This window comes from Zootoca vivipara, chromosome 2, assembly GCF_963506605.1.
Source record: "Zootoca vivipara chromosome 2, rZooViv1.1, whole genome shotgun sequence".
NCBI lineage: Eukaryota > Metazoa > Chordata > Lepidosauria > Squamata > Lacertidae > Zootoca > Zootoca vivipara.
In genome coordinates this window covers 6,289,542-6,309,880 of record NC_083277.1, presented here as the reverse complement: position 1 = coordinate 6,309,880, position 20,339 = coordinate 6,289,542, and the positions used below count along the sequence as shown (strand labels likewise).

Genomic DNA, 20,339 nt, shown 5'->3' with positions numbered 1-20,339 from the left:
TAGTTTTAACTTCAATTGTGTTGGGCTCCTGATATCACCTCTTAAGGAAAAAAACTCATCTGCTAAAGGGTTCTATATAAAGTTGGTATTTTCATTCAAATCTTGTGAATCCTGTATCTTAGAGGGTTAGACTAAATGACCTCAGGGTCCCTTCTAACCCCCATTTTAGAGCTATGTGAAAGGCAATGTGTCTGATGTGGTGATGGGTTGAAATTCAGCCCAGCTCTGCTTTCTGGCAAGGAAAGATTATTGGTTTTCAGAGTTGGAACAAGAGTGTAATTGTTGTTTTTGTGGAGTGATTATATAAGTTTTTATCACTTTCTCTATTAAGGGTTAAAGTTTAAGCACATATGAAAGTCTTGAACATTTCCCAATCTTTCTCTAGAGAGTAAAAGTGGGGTGTATGTGCATACCTACCCCTTTCTGTACAGAAAGGGGGAGCGGGAAGGGAAAAGGGAGATTGTAACCTTGAAAATGTTTGTTTGTGAACTCACAATATTTAAGGTCTGTGTCACAAGGGAGCCATGTGCTCTGTATGTAATGTTTCACCATGTGACTATGGAATATGGTGTTCCTTCTAGGGAAATGTTATTAAAAGTAGAGGATCCATAGCCAGCAAATGTCTATCTGAGTCACTTTAACCTTGATTCAAATGGACAGAATGGTTTTAGTAAGGAAGTAAATTCCCTCTTAAACTGTTTATCCAATCTTAAGGTTTGCTAAAGGCTTCTATATAACGTTGGTACTTTTAATCTTCCCCTTCCTTATTTTTCCCTTAGTACACACATGTGCTTCCGTGATAGGGCATAGCCTGTGTTTCCTTCCCAGTCAGGCGTCTGTACTCAAATGTATGTGTATCCTAAGGGCAGTGATAGTGTTGAGATCCCCATATTTCAGAAGGGGTGGACTAGATTACTCAAGATCCCTTCCAACCCTTTCCAAACTTGCAAAAAGGAGGGAGAGAAAATGTGTTTGTAAGCACTGAAAAGTGAGTTTCTGTGTAAAATCTAACCCTATTTTAAAATCTACTCTTTCCCCTTCCCTTCCTTTATTCAGATGGTAATTTTGTCAAGAGGTGCAGCACTTTAAAAAATGGTACAATAGTCTGCCGAATCATGAACTCTGTACATGCACAGAGGCTATGTCAGCTTGAAGAGGAAAATAGAGGAGAAAAATGAGGTTTTAACTAAGGGGCGAAAAGGTTATAATCTGCTCATGAAATATTATTCAAATTTCTTAATGTAAAGCTTTGAACCACTGAGGGAAAACAACCTCATGTGTGTTACTGGTCCATCAAGGTTAAGTGGTTGCCAAGTTCCAAAAATCTTAACATGCCAGATTCTTTCCACAGGTATAAATAGCAGAGTACTACTATAAGTCTGTCTCTTGAGTAGTTTATAAATTAATTAAGAGGTTCAAGGTTATGCTTTGCACATGAAACTTAAATTTAAATTTCCTTATGTAAAAATAAATAGATAAAGAACCATTGAGAACCATCAACTGTTTAGAAGCTGCCAATTCCAGTTCAACATGCAAAACTCTGTACATTTTAGGAACATTTCCTGACTGATTTTCACATGAAATAATTTTCCCTTTCCAGCAGAATACTGAGATTCAGGGTGTGGAGAAATTCTTTCAGAACCTTAATGCAAAATTATCTCCCAATGGGGGGGGGGACGCCACCTAAACAAGCCCCTCCACACTTGGAAATTCATAGAAAATTGCTGTCTACCAGTTGACAGACTATGCAAACAAAAGGCTCCATTTCTTTCCTAGCAGGTACTCAGGATGGATACTTATCTCTCATTTGCATTTCACCCCGAAGCATTACCCTATGTTAATATAACCCTCCCTTTTCTAATGTAGCAATGATTGAGTGTTTTGCCAATTCTTTTCTTCCACAGCAAAAAAAAAAAAAAAAAAAGTGAGGAGTGAGGAGATACAAACAGTAATTTCATTTCTCTTTGGCGCTTCTCTTTAGCTTATAAATAATCTGCTTCCATTTATTATATCAGTTTTTCCATTATGTCTATGAAATTAATCTAACCATACTTGTACAACTTTAGATTGCTACTCTTTATTTTCATTTGAGATGCTCATTATTAGACTGATGTTTATTCAGGTACCATCTGTGTTTTTCCCCATAGAGTTCTCTTTTCTCAGATAGCACATGATGACTTTTAAGGTTTTTTTTCCATTATTTTACCATTCACCTTCAAATCTTTAGGTTACAGTCCAATATTAACCTGTATGGTCTTTATAATGTCTTCATATTATTTGATAATAATTCTTTTTTTTTAATCTGAGATTTTTGTGTCAAGTCCATCTGAAAAAATTGTTGTTTGAGTGGTAATCTAAATATTATTTTGTTCTTATTTTTGATTTATTTTGCATTTCTACTTTTTTGTATTTCTACTCTTTATTTCTGTACATGTGAATGTAACATCTAAGTCATTCTTTCCGTAGTAGTAGTAGTAGTAATAATAATAATAATGATAATGATAATAATAAACCCCTAGGTAAAGGAAAACAGACTTAGCAGCTAACAACAGTAGTAATTATATAGAAATGTGATGAATAAAATACTTAATGCACCAAGATTTTATTGTTTGCAGCTTCCCAAAAAACTCCAGGAGATATTTCCACCCCCTTTTTCCCTCTTCTTCCCTTTGGCTTTTGCCCTTTCCTTCTTCTAACTGTGCCCTTAAGTACCCAAACCCTGCCCCTTACAGCATTCTCCTTCTACAGATGTTACTACAGACGCAATGATGGGAAAAAAAAAACCTTGAACCCAAATCCTCCGGACCACAAGACTTTTACCTGCAACAACAGACACCAGAGTTTTCAAACTGGCCACAACTATCTCATTCCAAAAGGATATGGGCTGATAAAGGGGGGAAAGTGAATTGCAAGGACATATGCTCTCTTTTGACTTCAGGACTCTGTGCCCTGTTAAGAGTTGGCCTCAGGATATGCAACTGATATATAATTATGTTTTATGTTACGTGATATTATGCAGAAACGTTGACCTATGCCTGACAAGTATATGTTATTTCCACAAAGGGGGGGGCATTTTTGTGTGTAATTGTTTTCATGTTTAATGTATAGTAAGTTATTGTATGGTGGTATTATTCCTTATACGCCCAATGGAGGACTCATGTTTTCTAAAAGATCAGGCTATTGCATAGTCCATTATTGAGATTTAGATCAATTTATGACCACATTTCCTTATCTCACCTGGCACTTTGTAGTGTGCCAGCCTTCTTTTTACCAAGAAGCAGTTTCAGGATCCATGAAAACAGCAGATACAAGAAGGTGTATATGCCTTGATTTACCAGGAATGATTCCTTATAGAATTAAATTGACCAATTTGGACATGTGCCCTTTTCAGAATGGTTTTTATGGGGCTGTATAAATTTTAATTTGGCTTCAGTTCTAATTGGGCAAGTGTATCCAAGGTGCAAGTAGCTTTCTTCCTTTAAGAGCAACTGGGCAACTCCCTACAGTGCAAGGCCAGAGCCTATAATAAAGGCCCATAGAAAGCCCAAGGCAAAGGCATCTCTCTCATGACATGTCCAAACCTGTGGCAGCTATGGTGAGTGCCAGGCGACATGGTCAATATGAAAGCCCTAAGGGGATTCACCAGGGATTGTTGCTGTTGTGCCACGTTGGAGGTGTGCAACCAGAGGAGAGCTAGCTTTTGACACCTGAGAACACACAAAAGGGTAAACAAGCAAACTGCACTTTCCAGTCAATATTGGTGGACCATCCTGTTAAGTGTAATACATAGACCATTTTTGAGAAATGCTTCTCCCAAAGTACTAAAACAACACATCTGGTTATTCTTTTGTGGGGCAACAATTTTTAAGAAAAATTATAGCCCCAAATGGGGAATTGTTATAAGAATTTTGAGGTCATATCTATATATATATAATAATTGTTCATAAAACATGTACATGAATGTACAGGCACATGTCTGAAGCAGCACAGGAAGACAGGCCTTTCTGACACCATTTTGACTCTCTCTCTGACCAGGTGTTCCTCTGCAAGGAAGAAGTGGGGTGGGGGGAACCTTCTCATTGTCTCAGGAATTAAAGTGATAATCCCTGGCATCCTGATACCTGACTGCCAGACAAAAGGGTGTGATTAACTTGGCTGGGAAACAGGGAAATGTAAATATCTCTCAATTTTGTTGATTAGGTTTTGGGGGGCAGGGGGCAGGGTCCAGACTGCTCAGATTACTGCCACCAGACCTCCCCTTTCATGATGTACCTATGATGAATCTAGGGAGGGGGGTCTTGGGCTACACCCCTTCTGTGACATATGGATGATGCTTCTGGGGGGTGGGCTGAAACCAATTTCAAATTTCTTTTTAAGGGCAAGACATCTTTGTTTGGGGTTCCTTCCTTGTTCTCCTGTGTGAGAGGAAGGACCCTGTTGCAACAGCAAAAATAAAAGTGCCTTGCTTCGTACGTCCTGGTTTGGTCTCTGTTATTTGGTGGGCAGGAGACGCTTAAATTCGTCTGCTTGCCTGGATCCTTGAGCTCTCCCTGGGTCAAGATCCATTTCTCTGGGTTCATAGGAACCAGCTTAAATTTTACAACAGCTGCAATGCTTACTAAAAAAATTCTGTTTCACATTTTAGAATATTCATTCAAACAACTCTTAGAATATCAATGGCTTCCCTTCTTCTCTTTCCATGGTTCATTTTTCAAAACAATAAAATAATAAAAATTACCGAAAAGAAAACTTGCTGTTAATAAAATGTACTTTTGCTGCAAAAAAGGAAACAAAAAATAATAAGGCTGCAATGCACATGGGGCTCGGATTGTGGTGTAAGGCGGCAATCCACATGGTCAGCAGTTCTGCTATCAAACTGCAATCCGCTGGCCAGGAGAGGGCGGTGAGTCTACATACTCCGCTAGAGACACGCACACCCCCTCCGCCCCCCTGCTAGGATTGTGCTGTAAGGCTGCAATCCACATGTTTTGGGTTGTGCTATGAAACTGCAATCCCGCTGGCCAGGAGAGTGCTGTCAGGCTGCAAATTTACACAAACACACAAACAGAGGTTAGGATTGTGGTGTCAGGCAGCAATCCACCCAGGCTACCAAGCGCTGTTTAGTCGTGTCCGACTCTTCGTGACCCCATGGACCAGAGCACGCCAGGCACTCATGTCTTGCACTGCCTCCCGCAGTTTGGTCAAACTCATGTTCGTAGCTTCGAGAACACTGTCCAACCATCTCGTCCTCTGTCGTCCCCTTCTCCTAGTGCCCTCCATCTTTCCCAACATCAGGGTCTTTTCCAGGGAGTCTTCTCTTCTCATTAGGTGGCCAAAGTATTGGAGCCTCAGCTTCACGATCTGTCCTTCCAGTGAGCACTCAGGGCTGATTTCCTTAAGAATGGATCGGTTTGATCTTCTTGCAGTCCATGGGACTCTCAAGAGTCTCCTCCAGCACCATAATTCAAAAGCATCAATTCTTCGGCGATCAGCCTTCTTTATGGTCCAGCTCTCACTTCTATTCATCACTACTGGGAAAACCATAGCTTTAATTATTCGGACCTTTGTTGGCAAGGTGATGTCTCTGCTTTTTAAGATGTTGTCTAGGTTTGTCATTGATTTTCTCCCAAGAAGCAGGCATCTTTTAATTTTGTGTCTGCTGTCACCATCTGCAGTGATCAAGGAGCCGTAATATCTCTCACTGCCTCCATTTCTTCCCCTTCTATTTGCTTGGCAGCAATTCCCACAGACTCCAATACATAAATGGACAAGGCTCACTTCTAAGTGTGGCTGGTTAGCATCACAACCAAGCCAAAGGAGAGGGGCATGCATCTAGCCCAACATCCTGTCCTCACAGAGACCAACTAGATCCCCAAATAAAAGCCCACAAGCAGGCTTGTCTTATGCTTTAATGAACAAAATGCTACGCTACACCACCCCTCCAAATAACCCCCTTTATATTTTCCATCTCCTGATCCTTGGGGTGGGTGGGCCCAAGCTTCTATTCCTTTTAACCTGTTATAACAAGGGATTGGGAGTGTGGGAGGACATATTTATTAATTTTGTCTGGAATCAAATGTCAATTCTTTGGCGCTGCCACAAAACGCTGCGTCATTTCCCTAAAAATGTCCTGTGCCTCGTGCCAACGGGATGTTCCCAGGTGATTTCTAAAAGAACACCTATCGTCTGATCTAAACGTTCCTGGCAACGAAAGAGGAGCTTCACTGCAGGATCAGGCCAACGTGGCCCATTGAGTCCGGCATCCTGTTCTCACACTGGCTGAGCAACAGAAAACAAGCCAGTAAAACCTGAATACGACAGCAGCTCTCCCCACCTGAGGCTCCTAGAAATTGGTATTTAGAGGCATATTCTGCTTCTGAGAATACCATATTTTTCGCTCCATAAGAAGCACTTTTTCCTCCTAAAAAGTAAGAGGAAATGTCTGTGCATCTTGTGGAGCGAATGCGTGGTCCCTGGAGCCGAATTGCCCAGGGGCTAAAGGCAGATCATGCTTTTTATTTTTAAGGCTAACAAGAGGGAAAGAGAAGGCTAACAAAGAGGGAAAGAGAAAGGAACCGGTTCAGCAGCTGATTGCAAGAGATCGGGGAGGGAGATAAGAGAGCTAGCTCCCTTCCTGGCCCCTCCCGGCCCCTTGCCTAGGCCTCAATTGTTGTCTGCAGAGGGAGACATGTGACTGTCTGAATAGATTATCTGTCTGGAAACTGTAGAAGTGGGTCCCTTTCCTTTCCTTTCCTTTCCTAGAAAAGCTGCAGAACTGTGAGTTGAATCCCATAAAACAGGATTTTTTCACTTTACAAGGATACTCAGCAACTTTGAGCTGATCCTGACCCCCCCCCCCAAAATGGGGCTTTTCCCATTTGCAAAAAAGCTGCACAACTTTGAGCTGATCCTAAAAAATTTGGAGCTTTCCCCCTTTGCAAAATACGCTTCCTCAAATATTTAATGGGGGGGGCGGGGCGGAAAGGCCCCTAGGAGTTGGCTGCTATGCCTAGACCAATTCAATAAAGCAAAATATTTTTTTATTGTTTTCCTCCTCTAAAAACTAAGTGTGTCCCATGGTCAGGTGTGTCTTATGGCGCAAAAAATATGGTAGGTGGTTTGGTGTTTATTCTTCAGGAGGCTGTCAGAATGAGAACTGTGGTTCAAAAGGTTTTAGCTCCCTCTAAGATAAATGGGGCAACTGATCTCTTTGATTGAGGGAGAAATGGACCATTTTTTAAATCTCTTTTGCAAACCCAAACCTGTCCATACCCTGCTCGCCCGGCAGCTCTCTTGACAATGTGGAGAAGTTGTGCCAATGCCACTCAATCTAAAGAAATGCAAAACGTTGTAATATCACTAATAATAATAATAATAATAATAATAATAATAATAATAATATATTATTTATACCCTGCCTATCTGGCTGGGTTTCACCAGCCACTCTGGGAGGCTCCCAACAGAATATTAAAAACACGATAAAACATCAGATAATAAAAGCTTCCCTAATCAGGGCTGCCTTCAGATGTCTTCTAAAAGCCAGATAGTTGTTTATTTCCTTGACATCTGATGGGAGGGCGTTCCACAGGGCAGGCACCACCACCAAGAAGGCCCTCTGCCTGGTTTCCTGCAACTTGGCTTCTCGCAATGAGGGAACCGCCAGAAGGCCCTCGGTGCTGGACCTCAGTGTCCGGGCAGAACGATGGGGGGGGGTGGAGACACTCCTTCAGGTATACTGGGCCAAGGCCGTTTAGGGCTTTAAAGGTCAGTACCAACACTTTGAATTGTGCTTGGAAACATCCTGGGAGCCAATGTAGGTATTTCAGGACTGGTGTTATACAGTATAGTCTCAGCGCCCACTCCCAGTCACCAGTCTAGCTGCCGCATTCTGGATTTGTTGTAGTTTCCAGGTCACCTTCAAATGGAGCCCCACGCAGAGTGCATTGCAGTCAATTCTAATAATTTATAATCATAATTTATTATTTATACCCCAGTTTGTGCTGCACACGTTTTGTGTTAATGGGTTTTATTTTCTCTCTCTTCATGCTGCTGCCTAAGTTTACATTTCATGTTATTCTGAAAACAGCCAAGTTTGGTAGCAGGGGGGAAAGGGAGAAACTTAGCAGCAGAGCAGCTGGCTGGGGGAGATCAATCAAGAGTAGCTGGGATGCTGTCGCTCTTGGCATCTGTCCGCCTCGAGAGACAATGGAGTGCACCTCTGGGGTGAAGTCAAACTGCTGCATTAGCAGCACTGAACCACAGTTGGTTACAGCATGGTGCTGATGATGCCAAGGTTGCAGGTTCGATCCCTGTATGGGACAACTGCATATTCCTGCATTGCAGGGGGATGGACTAGATGATCACCAGGGTTCCTACCAGCTCTTATGATTCTAATAAGCTCAATAACATAGTTGGAGCCCGTTCACTGCATTAGATCCAAGGGGTTCGTCTTGTCCCCATGGCCAACCAGGTGCTCCAAGCTCTTCATGCAAGGATAGGGAACTTTTCCCATCCCCCAGGGCCACATTCCCTTCTGCGAGGGTCCCCAAGTTGGTGCCCGCAAAGGCTTTCATTGGTGCCTCCAGGCAGGTCTGCTATGCTTTCAGCTTTTGTCTTTAAAAAAAGAAGAAGTTTCAAGCCCTCTTGGGAAGAAAGTCTCTGGGCAAAATGTTCAGGTACCAACTAAGTGATTGTTGTGAGTGTGATGTAGACCCCTTGCATATTTTTATGAAGAACGCCACTGTTGTAAGAAAGCAAAATTGTCAGCATTTGCGCACAATCGGCATAATAATAATAATAATAATAATAATAATAATAATAATAATAATAATAAATTTTATTTATACTCTGCCCTTCCCGGTCCAGAAACCGGGCTCAGGGCAGCTAACAACAAATATAAAACATTGATTAAAAACAACTTAAAAACAGCTTAAAAACAACATAAAATACAACATAAATGTAGCATTGCCAGGGCTAACTGGCCAAGTTAGTCCTGCTATGTCTAGCAAGGAGACCAGGGAAGTATCTAGATGTGGGGACCCAGAAAACTTTATTCACAGAAAAAGGGAAGGGAAAAAGGAATGGAGGATCAAGCTAAATTGAAGGCTAGGCGGAATAACTCTGTCTTACAGGCCCTGCAGAAGGAGAGCAAGTGTGTGATCTCCGCTATCAGGACAAAGGTGGCTTCGCAAGGAAAGTGTAAGGTTGTCAGGAATGGTTGTCCCTCCAGTTTTGTGTTATGCCACACACCCCATTACACCCACGTACACTAGTTCACTCCATGGGAAGGCATTGTAGGGCCGTAATTAAAGCTAAAGGTTACCCAATTAAGTATTAACGTACATGGTGAGAATTTTTGCATGTCTCATTTTTTCTATGCGTTTCACATTTCTTCATGACAAATGTTGTAATAAATAATCCTTCATAAAAGCTATTGCATTGCATTCATTACATTATCTTTCCATTTATATATAATTTTATGGTATTACTCCCAAAAAAAGCGGTGTTATGGGCCATCAAACAAGCTGAATAAAGAGCATGAAATTCACTCTCGACTCAGAGTATATTTCACCAATTCAATCCCCTCTTTTGTACCCCCTTGAACCATTCTAAAAGACACAAGCTTTTGCTGTTTTATTCCATTTCAATATATTCAACACCTGGCTTTCTGATAGAAAATGCTCAAAACGTCACTGACAAAACTTTGCCAAACGGAAGCATAGAACTTAAGTCAAACTGTTAAAACAACTGTTACATGATTAGAACATTGTCCGTATTACATCTCCAGTTGTGTCAGCATTGTGGTGGTTTTCAGTTGCTCGGCTCCAAGCGCTGAGGAGTTCCCTGGAGAAGACAGGCCACTAGTACAACCATACCTTGGCTCCCAAATGCCTGGGGAGTCAAATGTTACGGCTCCCCAGTGATTGTTCCGGTTTTCGAACGATTTTAGGAAGCCGAATATCTGGCGTGGCTTCCGATTGACTGCAGGAAGCTCCTTGGTTCTTGAAAGGTTCCAGGAGTTGGAACAGATTCCCAGAACGCATTCTGTTCGAGAACCAAGGTACCCCTTGCTTTTTCCTGTAAGACCAATTGCAGTCGTTAACAGTCGTCAACAGGTTTACCACACCTACCAACCAATCTGAGTCTGACCAAACTGCGGGAGGCAGTGGAAGACAGGAGTGCCTGGCGTGTTCTGGTCCATGGGGTCACGAAGAGTTGGACATGACTAAACAACAACATCAGCCAATCACCCATTCTCATCACCCTTCTGAGTAATACCCCTCCCCACCCTCTCACTATATAGAAGGGTCTGGTGACTTCTGTTTTAGTGTATCTGAAGAAGTGTGCATGCATACAAAAGCTCATACCAATGACAAACTTAGTTGGTCTCTAAGGTGCTACTGGAAGGAATTTTTTTGTTCCGACTATGGCAGATCAACACAGCTACCTACCTGTAACAAGGTACAACTGTAATATGACAGACTGGCAGTACAGAAGGATGGCCCAGTAAGCCTGTCTCAGGATGAGGACCTCAGCTTGAGGGCCCACAGCAGGTTTAGCAGTTTTTACAAGTGCCATTGAGAATTGACTTTCCAGGATTACCCAGTTCCCAGAACCAGGAGGGAAAACAGCAAAATGCCACTTCTATGCTACAATGAAAGCCCCACGGCCCCATATGGTGTAGTGGTTAAGAGCGGTAGACTCGTAATCTGGGGAACCGGGTTCGTGTCTCCGCTCCTCCACATGCAGCTGCTGGGTGACCTTGGGCTAGTCACACTTCTCTGAAGTCTCTCAGCCCTACCCACCTCACAGAGTGTTTGTTGTGGGGGAGGAGGGGAAAGGAGATTGTTAGCTGCTTTGAGACTCCTTCGGGTAGTGATAAAGCGGGATATCAAATCCAAACTCTTCTCTTCCTTGACCTCAACCCATCCTCACTCCTGACCCCTTTTGTACTGCCAAGCCCCTGCCTATCTAAAAAGCAGCACTTCATCCCAGAACGTGGCTTAAATTGAGAACCGTTCTGAAAAAGGTGCAGCCAGGTGAACCGAAGTGACTGGTAGGTCAGAAGGCAGGGGAGCCGAACAGTAGGTGGCGCTACATCCAATTGCCATCAAGGGAAGGAGGCTCAGAGCCAGGGGAGTGGTGGTGGGATTACAAAGAGTGGTCAGAGGGAGAAGAGGAAGAAGACGGGGAAGAGGCGGCGTTGGAGGCAACAGGGCTTAGTGAGTGGGGAGAAGCTGTGGCAGAAAGAAGTCCAGAATCAGCGGCCGAAGTTGAAGCAGGAGTTTGGGGGGAGGAAGGCCAAGAGGCAGAGATGAGAGACTGGTGAAGAGTTATGGGTGTCTCCCCCTCCTGCTGCGACACACTCCCCTCCCTCCTGGTCTCACAGAACCAGGAGAGGCATGAAGAGGGTGGAGAAGTTAAGTGTCACACAGGCTCCGTCTCAGATTGCTTGGGGGGGGGACCCTGGAAGGGGGGGGGCTTAGGCAGCTGTGGGAAGGCAGGGATATTCAGTCTCAGCAATCGGTTCATCGTGGGGTGGGGGGAGATCTACCAGAGACGAGCTGCTGTGCTCAGGCCTGACACTCCGGTGCAGATCTTGTTTTTGCTAATAAAGTGTTAACTCCGACTTGCACAGTGTGATTTACTGCTGGGTCACTCATGATAGGCTAGTAGTCATTGTAACAGGCCAGCCTCCCCTACAAGTGATCCTTCACCAACAGAGCAGTATCTTGTCACCAGGGCAATGCTTCCCCTAGTGTCCTTGCGGTTTTTATTTTCTTTTAAAAATCCGATTAAAATACATGCTCTAGCTTGAATACAGTTAACTGTTAAAAAAAAACCCATGAACTACACTAAATATTCGTGTTATTAGCAGATAAAATTGCTACACTTTTGCTGCTATTTTAATACTGAAAGATAGAGAGTGGGTTTTCTAGAGTTCTAGAATAGGGTGCTCTAGAGTAGTGTGGATCGCTCCCTTTCCCAAACACACATGATTTGAATTACAGTTACAAAAAAGAGAAAAAACACCACGGAAGGTCCAATATAATCACAAACACCGTTATTCCAAAAGAGCAAACACCACCGACCATCATGGTACAAAGTTTTTCAGTAGCTGCGGCTAGTTGGCATCCATCCGTCTCGAGGGACAATGGAGTGTGCCTCCGGGGGTGAAGTCAAACCGTCGCATTAGCAGCATTGAAGTGACCTCCCCAGGGCGAAACAGCCTAAACCCAGGATGGAGAATTTTCGGGTCAGATCAGAACAAGCCAAAAGTTGGCTGGACCAGTTTACCATCAATGGCAGCTGTGAGCTGGCAACTCTGAACTGGCACAGTCATGTTGACAGAAGTCATAAGCCTCAATGAGAGCTTGAAACTTGATTAGTCATGTTATTGTTAAGTTGCTCTATCGGTAACCTAAAGTAATGTTTTATTTAGACCTATTCCTTTTCGTTCTATTTATCATTACTTTAAACTTTATTCGTTTTATTTTACCATTTTAACCTATCTATGCCTTTCATTTGCATCCAATCAAGGCTGGACCAAATGCCATCTACTCATTTAGGAAAAAACTAAAATACTCCAATCTTCCTCCTGGGCTGGAATTATGACTCAGAGGGCTCTGGAAAGTACTGAAATCCTGGGAAAGGGGGACATATCCTGGACCTACAGAGGGAGGAATCCAATGACTGCTTACAGGATCCTCGTTCCAACACTCAGAGTGGATCCTTTGATGAGAAGTGAGATTTCTTTTCTCGCTGAAGCTCTTCCCACACTCTGCGCATTTGTACGGCTTCTCCCCCGTGTGTGTCATGTGATGTCTAAGGAGATGCGCTTTCTTACGAAAGCTTTCTCCACACTCCGAGCACTTGAATGGCTTCTCCCCCGTGTGGATTCTCTGATGTGTAACAAGGTTTGTGCTCGTACAGAAGCTCTTCCCGCACTCGGAGCAGGTGTACGGCTTCTCCCCTGTGTGAATGCGCCGATGCGAGGTGAGGCTGGTGCTCGTGCTGAAGCTCTTCCCGCACTCGGGACAGGCGTAGGGCTTCTCCCCTGTGTGAGTTCTCTGATGGAAGATAAGGCTTGCGTTCTGAGCAAAGCTCTGACCACACTTCAGACACGTAAACGGCTTCTCCCCTGTGTGGGTTCTCTGATGCGCCATAAGGGTCGAGCTATGACTGAAGCTCCTTCCGCACTCCAAGCACCGAAATGGCTTCTCCCCCGTGTGAGTTCTCTGATGTAAAGTAAGGTTTGTGTTCTGACTGAAACACTTTCCACATTCCAGGCATTTATATGGTTTCTCCCCAGTGTGGACTCTCAGGTGGGAGGTGAGCTGGGACCTGTGACTGAAACTCTTCCCGCACACCGAGCAGCCATACGGCTTCTCCCCTGTGTGGATCCGCTGGTGCCTCACCAATGTTGTCTTCTGACAGAAGCTCTTTCCGCACTCCAAGCACGTGTACGGCTTCTCCCCTGTGTGGATACGCTGGTGAGTGATCAGGGCTGCACTCTGGCGGAAATTCTTCCCGCACTCCAAACAGGTATAGGGTTTCTCCCCGGTGTGGATTCTCTGATGTCGGATAAGGCATTTCCTCTGAGAGAAGCTCTTTCCGCAATCCAAGCATTTGTACGGTTTCTCCTCTTTGTGCGTTTTCAAGTGAGCGTTAAAGCTGGATTTGCAACTGAAACGTTCCCCGCACACCGGGCACTCGTTGCCTTCTTTCCCTTTGTCTCTTTTTTCTAGGACCGGGACTTCATGGAAAGCTTCACCCCCGGCAGCAGAGGAAATATCCCTCGCCTTACTCTGTTTTTCCAGTTCCCGTTCACAAGCAGCTCTTTCCAGCAATAATCTGGGCGCGTCTCCCTCATTCCGAGCGCCGACCTCCCAGCCATCACCTGCTGGAACAACGAGAGAAAATCGGTAAGAGCCTGAGAGAGAACCAGGAACCCAAACAAATCTCAAGCGGAAGCAGTTCCTTTCAATTGGTGTAAGTTTTTCTCCAATGTTAGCTCATCCACACAGCCCACTAACTCTTAGCAAGTCTACTCTGAATTAGATACCATCTGTAAATCATTTTCAGGTAGTTCTCCTTCAAGGAATAACATGCAGTAACCTTCAGATGATGATGAGGATGACAATAATAATAATTTATTATTTATACCCCGGCCACCTGGCTGGGCCTCCTCAGCCACTCTGGGCGGCTTCCAACAGAACATTAAAATACAATAATCTATTGATAATAGAACTGTTGGAAACGATCTGGAATATGTTGGACTATAATGATTGGAAAGGATTTGGATTATATTGATTAGAAAGGCAGTAATTCATCGATGATCAGAACCCTCAGAATTTGAAGCATGGGAAGTGATTTTTTTTTATAATTTGGCATAATATTGGGATTAATTGATATGCATTTGTATAATTTGGAATAATTAATATGATTGTATTGGATTGTAAGTGAAAAATTTAATAAAAATTGATTTGAAGGAAAAAATACAATAATCTATTAAACATTAAAAGCTCCCCTAAACAGGGCTCCTTCAGATGTCTCCTAAAAGTCTGGTACAGTAGTTGTTTTTCTCTTTGACATCTGGTGGGAGGGCATTCCACAGGGCGGGCGCCACTACCGAGAAGGCCCTCTGCCTGGTTCCCTGTAACTTGGCTTCTCGCAGCGAGGGAACCGCCAGAAGGCCCTCGGCGCTGGACCTCAGTGTCCGGGCAGAACGATGGAGGTGGAGACGCTCCTTCAGGTATACTGGACTGAGGCTGTTTGGAAGATTGCTCTTCCAAAATTTTCCCCAAAGATGGAAATCTATATTGTGTCCTATATTGATTGCCCAGTGTGTCATAGAAAGAAAGCCTCCTCTTTCTTCCACCTCCCGGCTTCCCCTCTCCTTTGACCTGTCTTTGTGTCCTTCCACCACTCCCCTGGGTCTGAGTCTTCTTCCTTTGTGGGTTCCCTAGGGGGTTCCTCGGCTGCAGTCTCCCACCATTCGTCAAATCCCTGTCTCCTAAGAGACCCTCACAAGAACTGGGCCCAAGCAGAGGATCCTGGGTTCTGATGCCAGCGGCCGTTTCAACTGTCAGCATCTGCCAAGTCAAAGAAAAAAAGGGAGCCTTACCGAGAGAGGCCAGGTTCCCACAATTCTCCTCCATAACTTCCACATGCAGGGCTCTCTGGGCCGGATCCAGCAACACCCACTCGTCGTCTGTGAAATACACAGCCACATCCTCAAAGGATACCCAATCCTGGAGGAGGAGAGGGAAGAAGAAAACAAATTCTCCTTGTTAAAAAGGGGGGGGGAGCGAGGAACACGATGAAGAGCTGCGTCCCACTAACATCTACTCAAGCGTAGGCCCACTGCAATAAATGAACTGGTTAGTCAAGTCCAGTAACTTAGATGGGTCTATTCTGCATAGGCTGAAGGATGGGTAAAAGATTATTGCAATAATAATAATAATAATAATAATAATATTAATAATAATATATAACCCACACATCTGACTGGGTTTCCCCAGCCACCCTGGGCGGCTCCCAAAACACAAAAAAACAAACAAACATTAAAAACTTCCCTTCAAAGCTGGCCAGATGGAAAAAGAATAATAGAACATTCCTGAGCCCCCTGTGCCTAGGGCTAAACGGGCTTTGAGAGTGACAGAACAGAGAGCTCAGCGGCAACAAGCTCAGATCACCCAACGTAGCAGTGACGTAGATTAATGGGGACAGAGGGGGTAAACTTTTACTGGGAGCAAAGCCATTTCTAGAGAGATAAGCATTCCTTTGTCTCTTGCTGTGATTATTAAAGAAACTAACTGGGTAAAAACGCTCCTTTCATCTGATCTGCTTATTTACAGCCACCGGGGGAGGGATCCGATTCCCTGAAGCCTGACACCAGGTGATATCTGTTGGAGATTCATGCCCCGTGTGCAGTCATGGCTTTGTTGTCTATCACATGACTGTATATGTGTTTACTTTCCACAGGAATGGGAAGTGACGTAGACAAGATGTTTGTCTTACTGTGTGTTCCTGAAATGGGACTATTGTCCTTTGTCCTTTCTCTTTGCTGTCTGATGCTAGAGAGGGAGAGAGGGAGCCATGTTGCAGTGCTCTGTGTGTGTTTATATGTAAATAAAGTAGATTAGCCAAGAGATGCTGTGCTACTGAGTTCTGTTGCGCAACTGCGCAAACCTCTGCGGATCCGTAAGTGTGCTGATGTTTCTTGGCATCAGTCGCTGTGATGTTTGGGCTGGAGAAAGCTTGTGAAGCACCTGAATGATCTACCAGGAGGGAGAGAACATGCCAGCTGGGCATGTGTCTCTGCCAAGGTTCTACTCGTGTGTAGAACATCCTGACACCCAGAGAGCTTCCCGGCTTCCCAATGGATCTCCTGCTTGGGCACTATGAGAAAGGAGGCTGGAACCAGCTGGACCCTCTTTGGCTGCAAGCATCAACAAGGCTCTCCTGAGGTTCTCATGTTCGCAACCGGAAAAGCCTAGTTATGCTGAGGTTCTTAGGGGTTGGGGGGTTACTGCTCTTCATTAACAGACCCCTCGTCTTCTAGACGCTTCCTTCGTTGTAGCAAAGGGACAGGAACCTTCCAGCCCAGGCAGGCAAACTGCCTCCATTGTTCCCTCTGGGATTCTTTCCTCTACCTGATCAGGCCCGACAGCCGCCGTTTCCGCTCCGCCACAAGGACTGTGGGTCGCCAGGGTCACTCCTTTGCCTGCGAGGAACACAAAGACAGCAGCAGGATATTTCATCTCCTTTAAACATCTTGTGTGTCCATTTCAATCAGGGCGGATAAAAATCAATGATTTAAAAATAATTTTTAAAAAACGGATTTTTAAAATTTAAATGGGATTTTAAAAATAGAACGCTTTTGGAGGGGAAAATCTTGCTAAAGATAGTTTTCCTTACCTAGCGAGGTGGCAGCTTGGTCACACTCTTGCACAATCCACCTGAAGAGCCGTCTCTCTCGGGAAGCTGAGGCCGCCTGCTCTGCCCCAGGGAAACCCAGAGACACTTCAGCTAGAGCTGCCTGCCTCTGAAGCAGAAAAGAGGGTTAATATTATTACTAATTTCCTAGCCTTTGTCCTAAGCGCCCAGGGGGGGTTACAGCAATTAAAGGCCAACCTTGAAACAGCTTAATACCTACAACCACAGGAGAAAGGTTCTAAAAATTATACACCTCAGGAATCAAAAGCAGTGTTAGAAAATCAGATAGACAGTCAAACCTCGGATCCCGAATTCCTCCGTTTTGGAACATTCTGGCTCCCAAATGACAAAAACCCGGAAGTAAATGCTCCGGTTTTCGAACGTTTTTCAGAAGCCGAATATCCGACGTGGCTTCTGCTTAAGTGCAGGAAGCTCCTGCAACCAATCAGAAGTCGCACCTCAGTTGTCGAACATTTCGGAAGCCGAACAGGCTTCCGGAACCGATTACATTCGACAACCGAGGTGTGACTGTATAATCTAATCCCCAAATGGCATTTTAAATCTAGATTAGGGTCGTGACAATGGAATGTCCAGGCACCACGGTTTGTTTGGTTTTTTTTTTTTTACAAACGAACATTATTATTGTTGTTGTTGTTGTTGTTGTTATTATTATTATTATCATCATCATCATTTCTGTACTGCGTTATATTTTACAGGACAGATCTCAAAGTAATTTGCAACATTCAAACATGAAACAGGAATTTGTTCAGAGTAACTTGGACCTTTTGGTTACAGGTTGATAGCCGTATTGGTCTGCCGTAGTCGAAGCAAAATAAAAACATTTTTTTTTTTTGTGTGTGTGTATCTGAAGAAGTGTGCATGTACATGAAAGCTCATACCAATGACAAACTTAGTTGGTCTCTAAGGTGCTACTGGAAGGAATTTTTTTAATTTTGTTTGGACCTTTTGGTTTCTAACCAGTTGGTCCTGATTAAAACATAAAAGGAAACAATCCAGAACAAATCAAATTAGAGCTTATTTCAGAACCTTCCCCGAGTGATATTTCGCTTTCCCCAATCGCCAACCTGGTGCACCGAGAGATCTTCACACAATCGTAATTGGACCCCCACCAGCAGGCTCTTCTGATGCGCTCCTGCATTCTGACACCTGACCGAACATTCATATGCCTCAAACTCGTTTCCTTGCTTATTTTAGAAAAGGAACAAAGCGACAAATATGTAGGACAAACAGTGCCCTCTGAATTTGTTACTATGCTATTATGATGCCATGTCCAAGCATTTAAAAAAGGGAAATTGCTGTGTAGTTGAATGAAATAAATAAAGTTATTTTCCCCCCCAAAAAAGGAAAAGGAAATGGGGAGTGGGAAGAGAAAAGGAAAGGAAAGGGGCAGACAAAGTGTTAGGGGCTTGGATTCCCTCCTCCTTTTGGAAACTAGTGGGTTGGTTTTTTACTTTATTCATGCTCACATTTTTGTCCTTTGGAACTACCAGAACGAATCACTTTCTCACCTGCTGCTCTTCCTGCTTCTTGACCTCTGCCCTGCTCAGGAGGAAACCTTCGGCCAGGGCCACCGCCTGGGAACTGGTCTCCGCCCCGCATTCCCTCACCCAGTTCTCTATTTCCGGGGGGAGGACAGCCAGGAACTGCTCCAGGATCACCAAATCCAGGATCTGAGCCTTGGTGTGTCGCTCCGGCTTCAGCCACTCACGGCAAAGATGGTGGAGCCGGCTGCAAACCTCTCGGGGTCCCTTGGCCTCCTGGTAGCAGAAGTGCCTGAAACGTTGGCGTCGAGCATTCGAGTCGAGGGCATCTTCCTCACCCGGGATCTCTTGCATGGTTCTTTCCCAAAATTCCCTGCTGCTCCCAGCCTGGATAACATTCTGGCGTCTTCCTGCTTTCAGCTTAGCCAAGGCTTGCTCCTCCATTTCCCAGCTGTGCTCTCCCGGGCCGCCAAAACGGCTTCCTCCTCTTTCCACCTTCCCGCCTGCGATCGCCCAAATTGATGAGGCTTCTAAACCTGCAGAGAGCCAGGAAATCTTATGTGAAATGTTACACTAGCAGAGCAGTCAGATGCAATTGGCAATCTCATTTGGGCATCTATATATCTCCCCTCTCCCAATACCAAAGTGTATTACTGTATTTCAGGATTCAGATTACGCAGCATATTCCATAAGCAGGATGAAGAATCGTCTATTCGACACAATATTCAAACTACAATAATACAGAATACTGTTTCCCCCCCTGTAAGTATTGGACGGGACCACGAGGATCGTCTAGTCCAACCCCCTGCAATGCAGGAGTCTCCGCTAAAGTATCTGTGACAAATGGCCATCCAACCTTGGCTTAAAAACCTCCAAGGAAGGAGAGTCCAACACCTCCTGAGGGAGAATATTCTCTGAAGGCCAGTTTTTGGTTAACTGCAAGAGGAGAGAATTGTAGGCGGGGCTTTATCTCTCTAATGTGCAATGTTTAATTGCGTGTAATGTTCGATTATGTTTTTTAAAATATATGTTGCAAGCTTGCCCAGAGTGGCTGGGGAAACCCAGTCAGATGGTTGGTGTGCAAATAAATAAATAAATATGATGATGATGATATTGATATTGGGCGTCCCTATTTTCAGGAGAGAAATGTGGGCTGCTGTCCTCTCTCCAGTGCAGGAGGCTGCAAATGCCTCTGAAGGCCAGCTTTTGGGAATTGCAAGGGGAGGGAATAGAAAGAGGGGCTTCCCACTGGGGGGGGGGGGGAGCTGATCTCTTCCCCACTGTGAGGATAGGATCCTGGGCCAGGAGGAGGATAGGATCCTGGGCCAGGAGGGAAAGGCTCCTCCTTGCAAGCCAGCAAGCAAGAAAGAAAGCCAGCAGCCCGCCCACCTGCCTTGCCCCTTCCTCTCCCCTCCGCTCAAAGGCGCTCCCCACTCACAGAATCGTGCAATCTGAGAGTTGGGAAGGGACCCCCCGGGGCCATCTAGCCCAACCCCCTGCAATGCAGGAATCTCAGCTAAAGCATCCAAGACAGGTGGCCATCCAACTCACCAGCTCCTTGCCCAGGCCTGCTGCAAACAAAGACCACCCCCTCCTTTTTCCCCATGGAAGGGGGCGGGACAGGAAAACTGTCATTATCCTCTGCCCTTGGCTTCCTTCCTTCTTTTGCGCCCCATCTAGGAAGCGCAGCGGGACTCTCTCATTTTAACCCCGAAGTGGCCGGTGATTAGAAACAGCTAGAGCTGCAGAAAAAACTACGATCTCGCTACGGATTCACTAATAGGAGCAAACCGTAGCAACTGCTCCTTTACTACTACTACTACTACTACTACTACTACTACTACTAGTAGTTTTTTATTTAAAAAAACATTTCATTCTCTTTCCTTCGAACTGCAG

The 20,339-nt window shown here is 44.6% G+C and overlaps 1 protein-coding gene across 1 annotated transcript in view; it reads right to left on the bottom strand.

Annotated features, from left to right (window-relative positions):
• The window catches only part of LOC118081177 (uncharacterized), a 33,729-nt gene extending 13,679 nt beyond the window's left edge, over nucleotides 1-20,050 (bottom strand). The window contains exons 1-6 of the mRNA XM_060270885.1: nucleotides 19,995-20,050; nucleotides 18,471-18,979; nucleotides 16,924-17,050; nucleotides 16,659-16,729; nucleotides 15,128-15,254; nucleotides 12,561-13,903 (exon numbers count right to left, since the gene is read on the bottom strand). Coding sequence (XP_060126868.1) covers nucleotides 12,561-13,903; nucleotides 15,128-15,254; nucleotides 16,659-16,729; nucleotides 16,924-17,050; nucleotides 18,471-18,979; nucleotides 19,995-20,049 — 2,232 coding nt within the window. The 5' untranslated portion in view covers nucleotide 20,050. The remainder of the gene's footprint in view (nucleotides 1-12,560; nucleotides 13,904-15,127; nucleotides 15,255-16,658; nucleotides 16,730-16,923; nucleotides 17,051-18,470; nucleotides 18,980-19,994) is intronic.
• Between the last annotated feature and the right edge of the window lie 289 nt (nucleotides 20,051-20,339).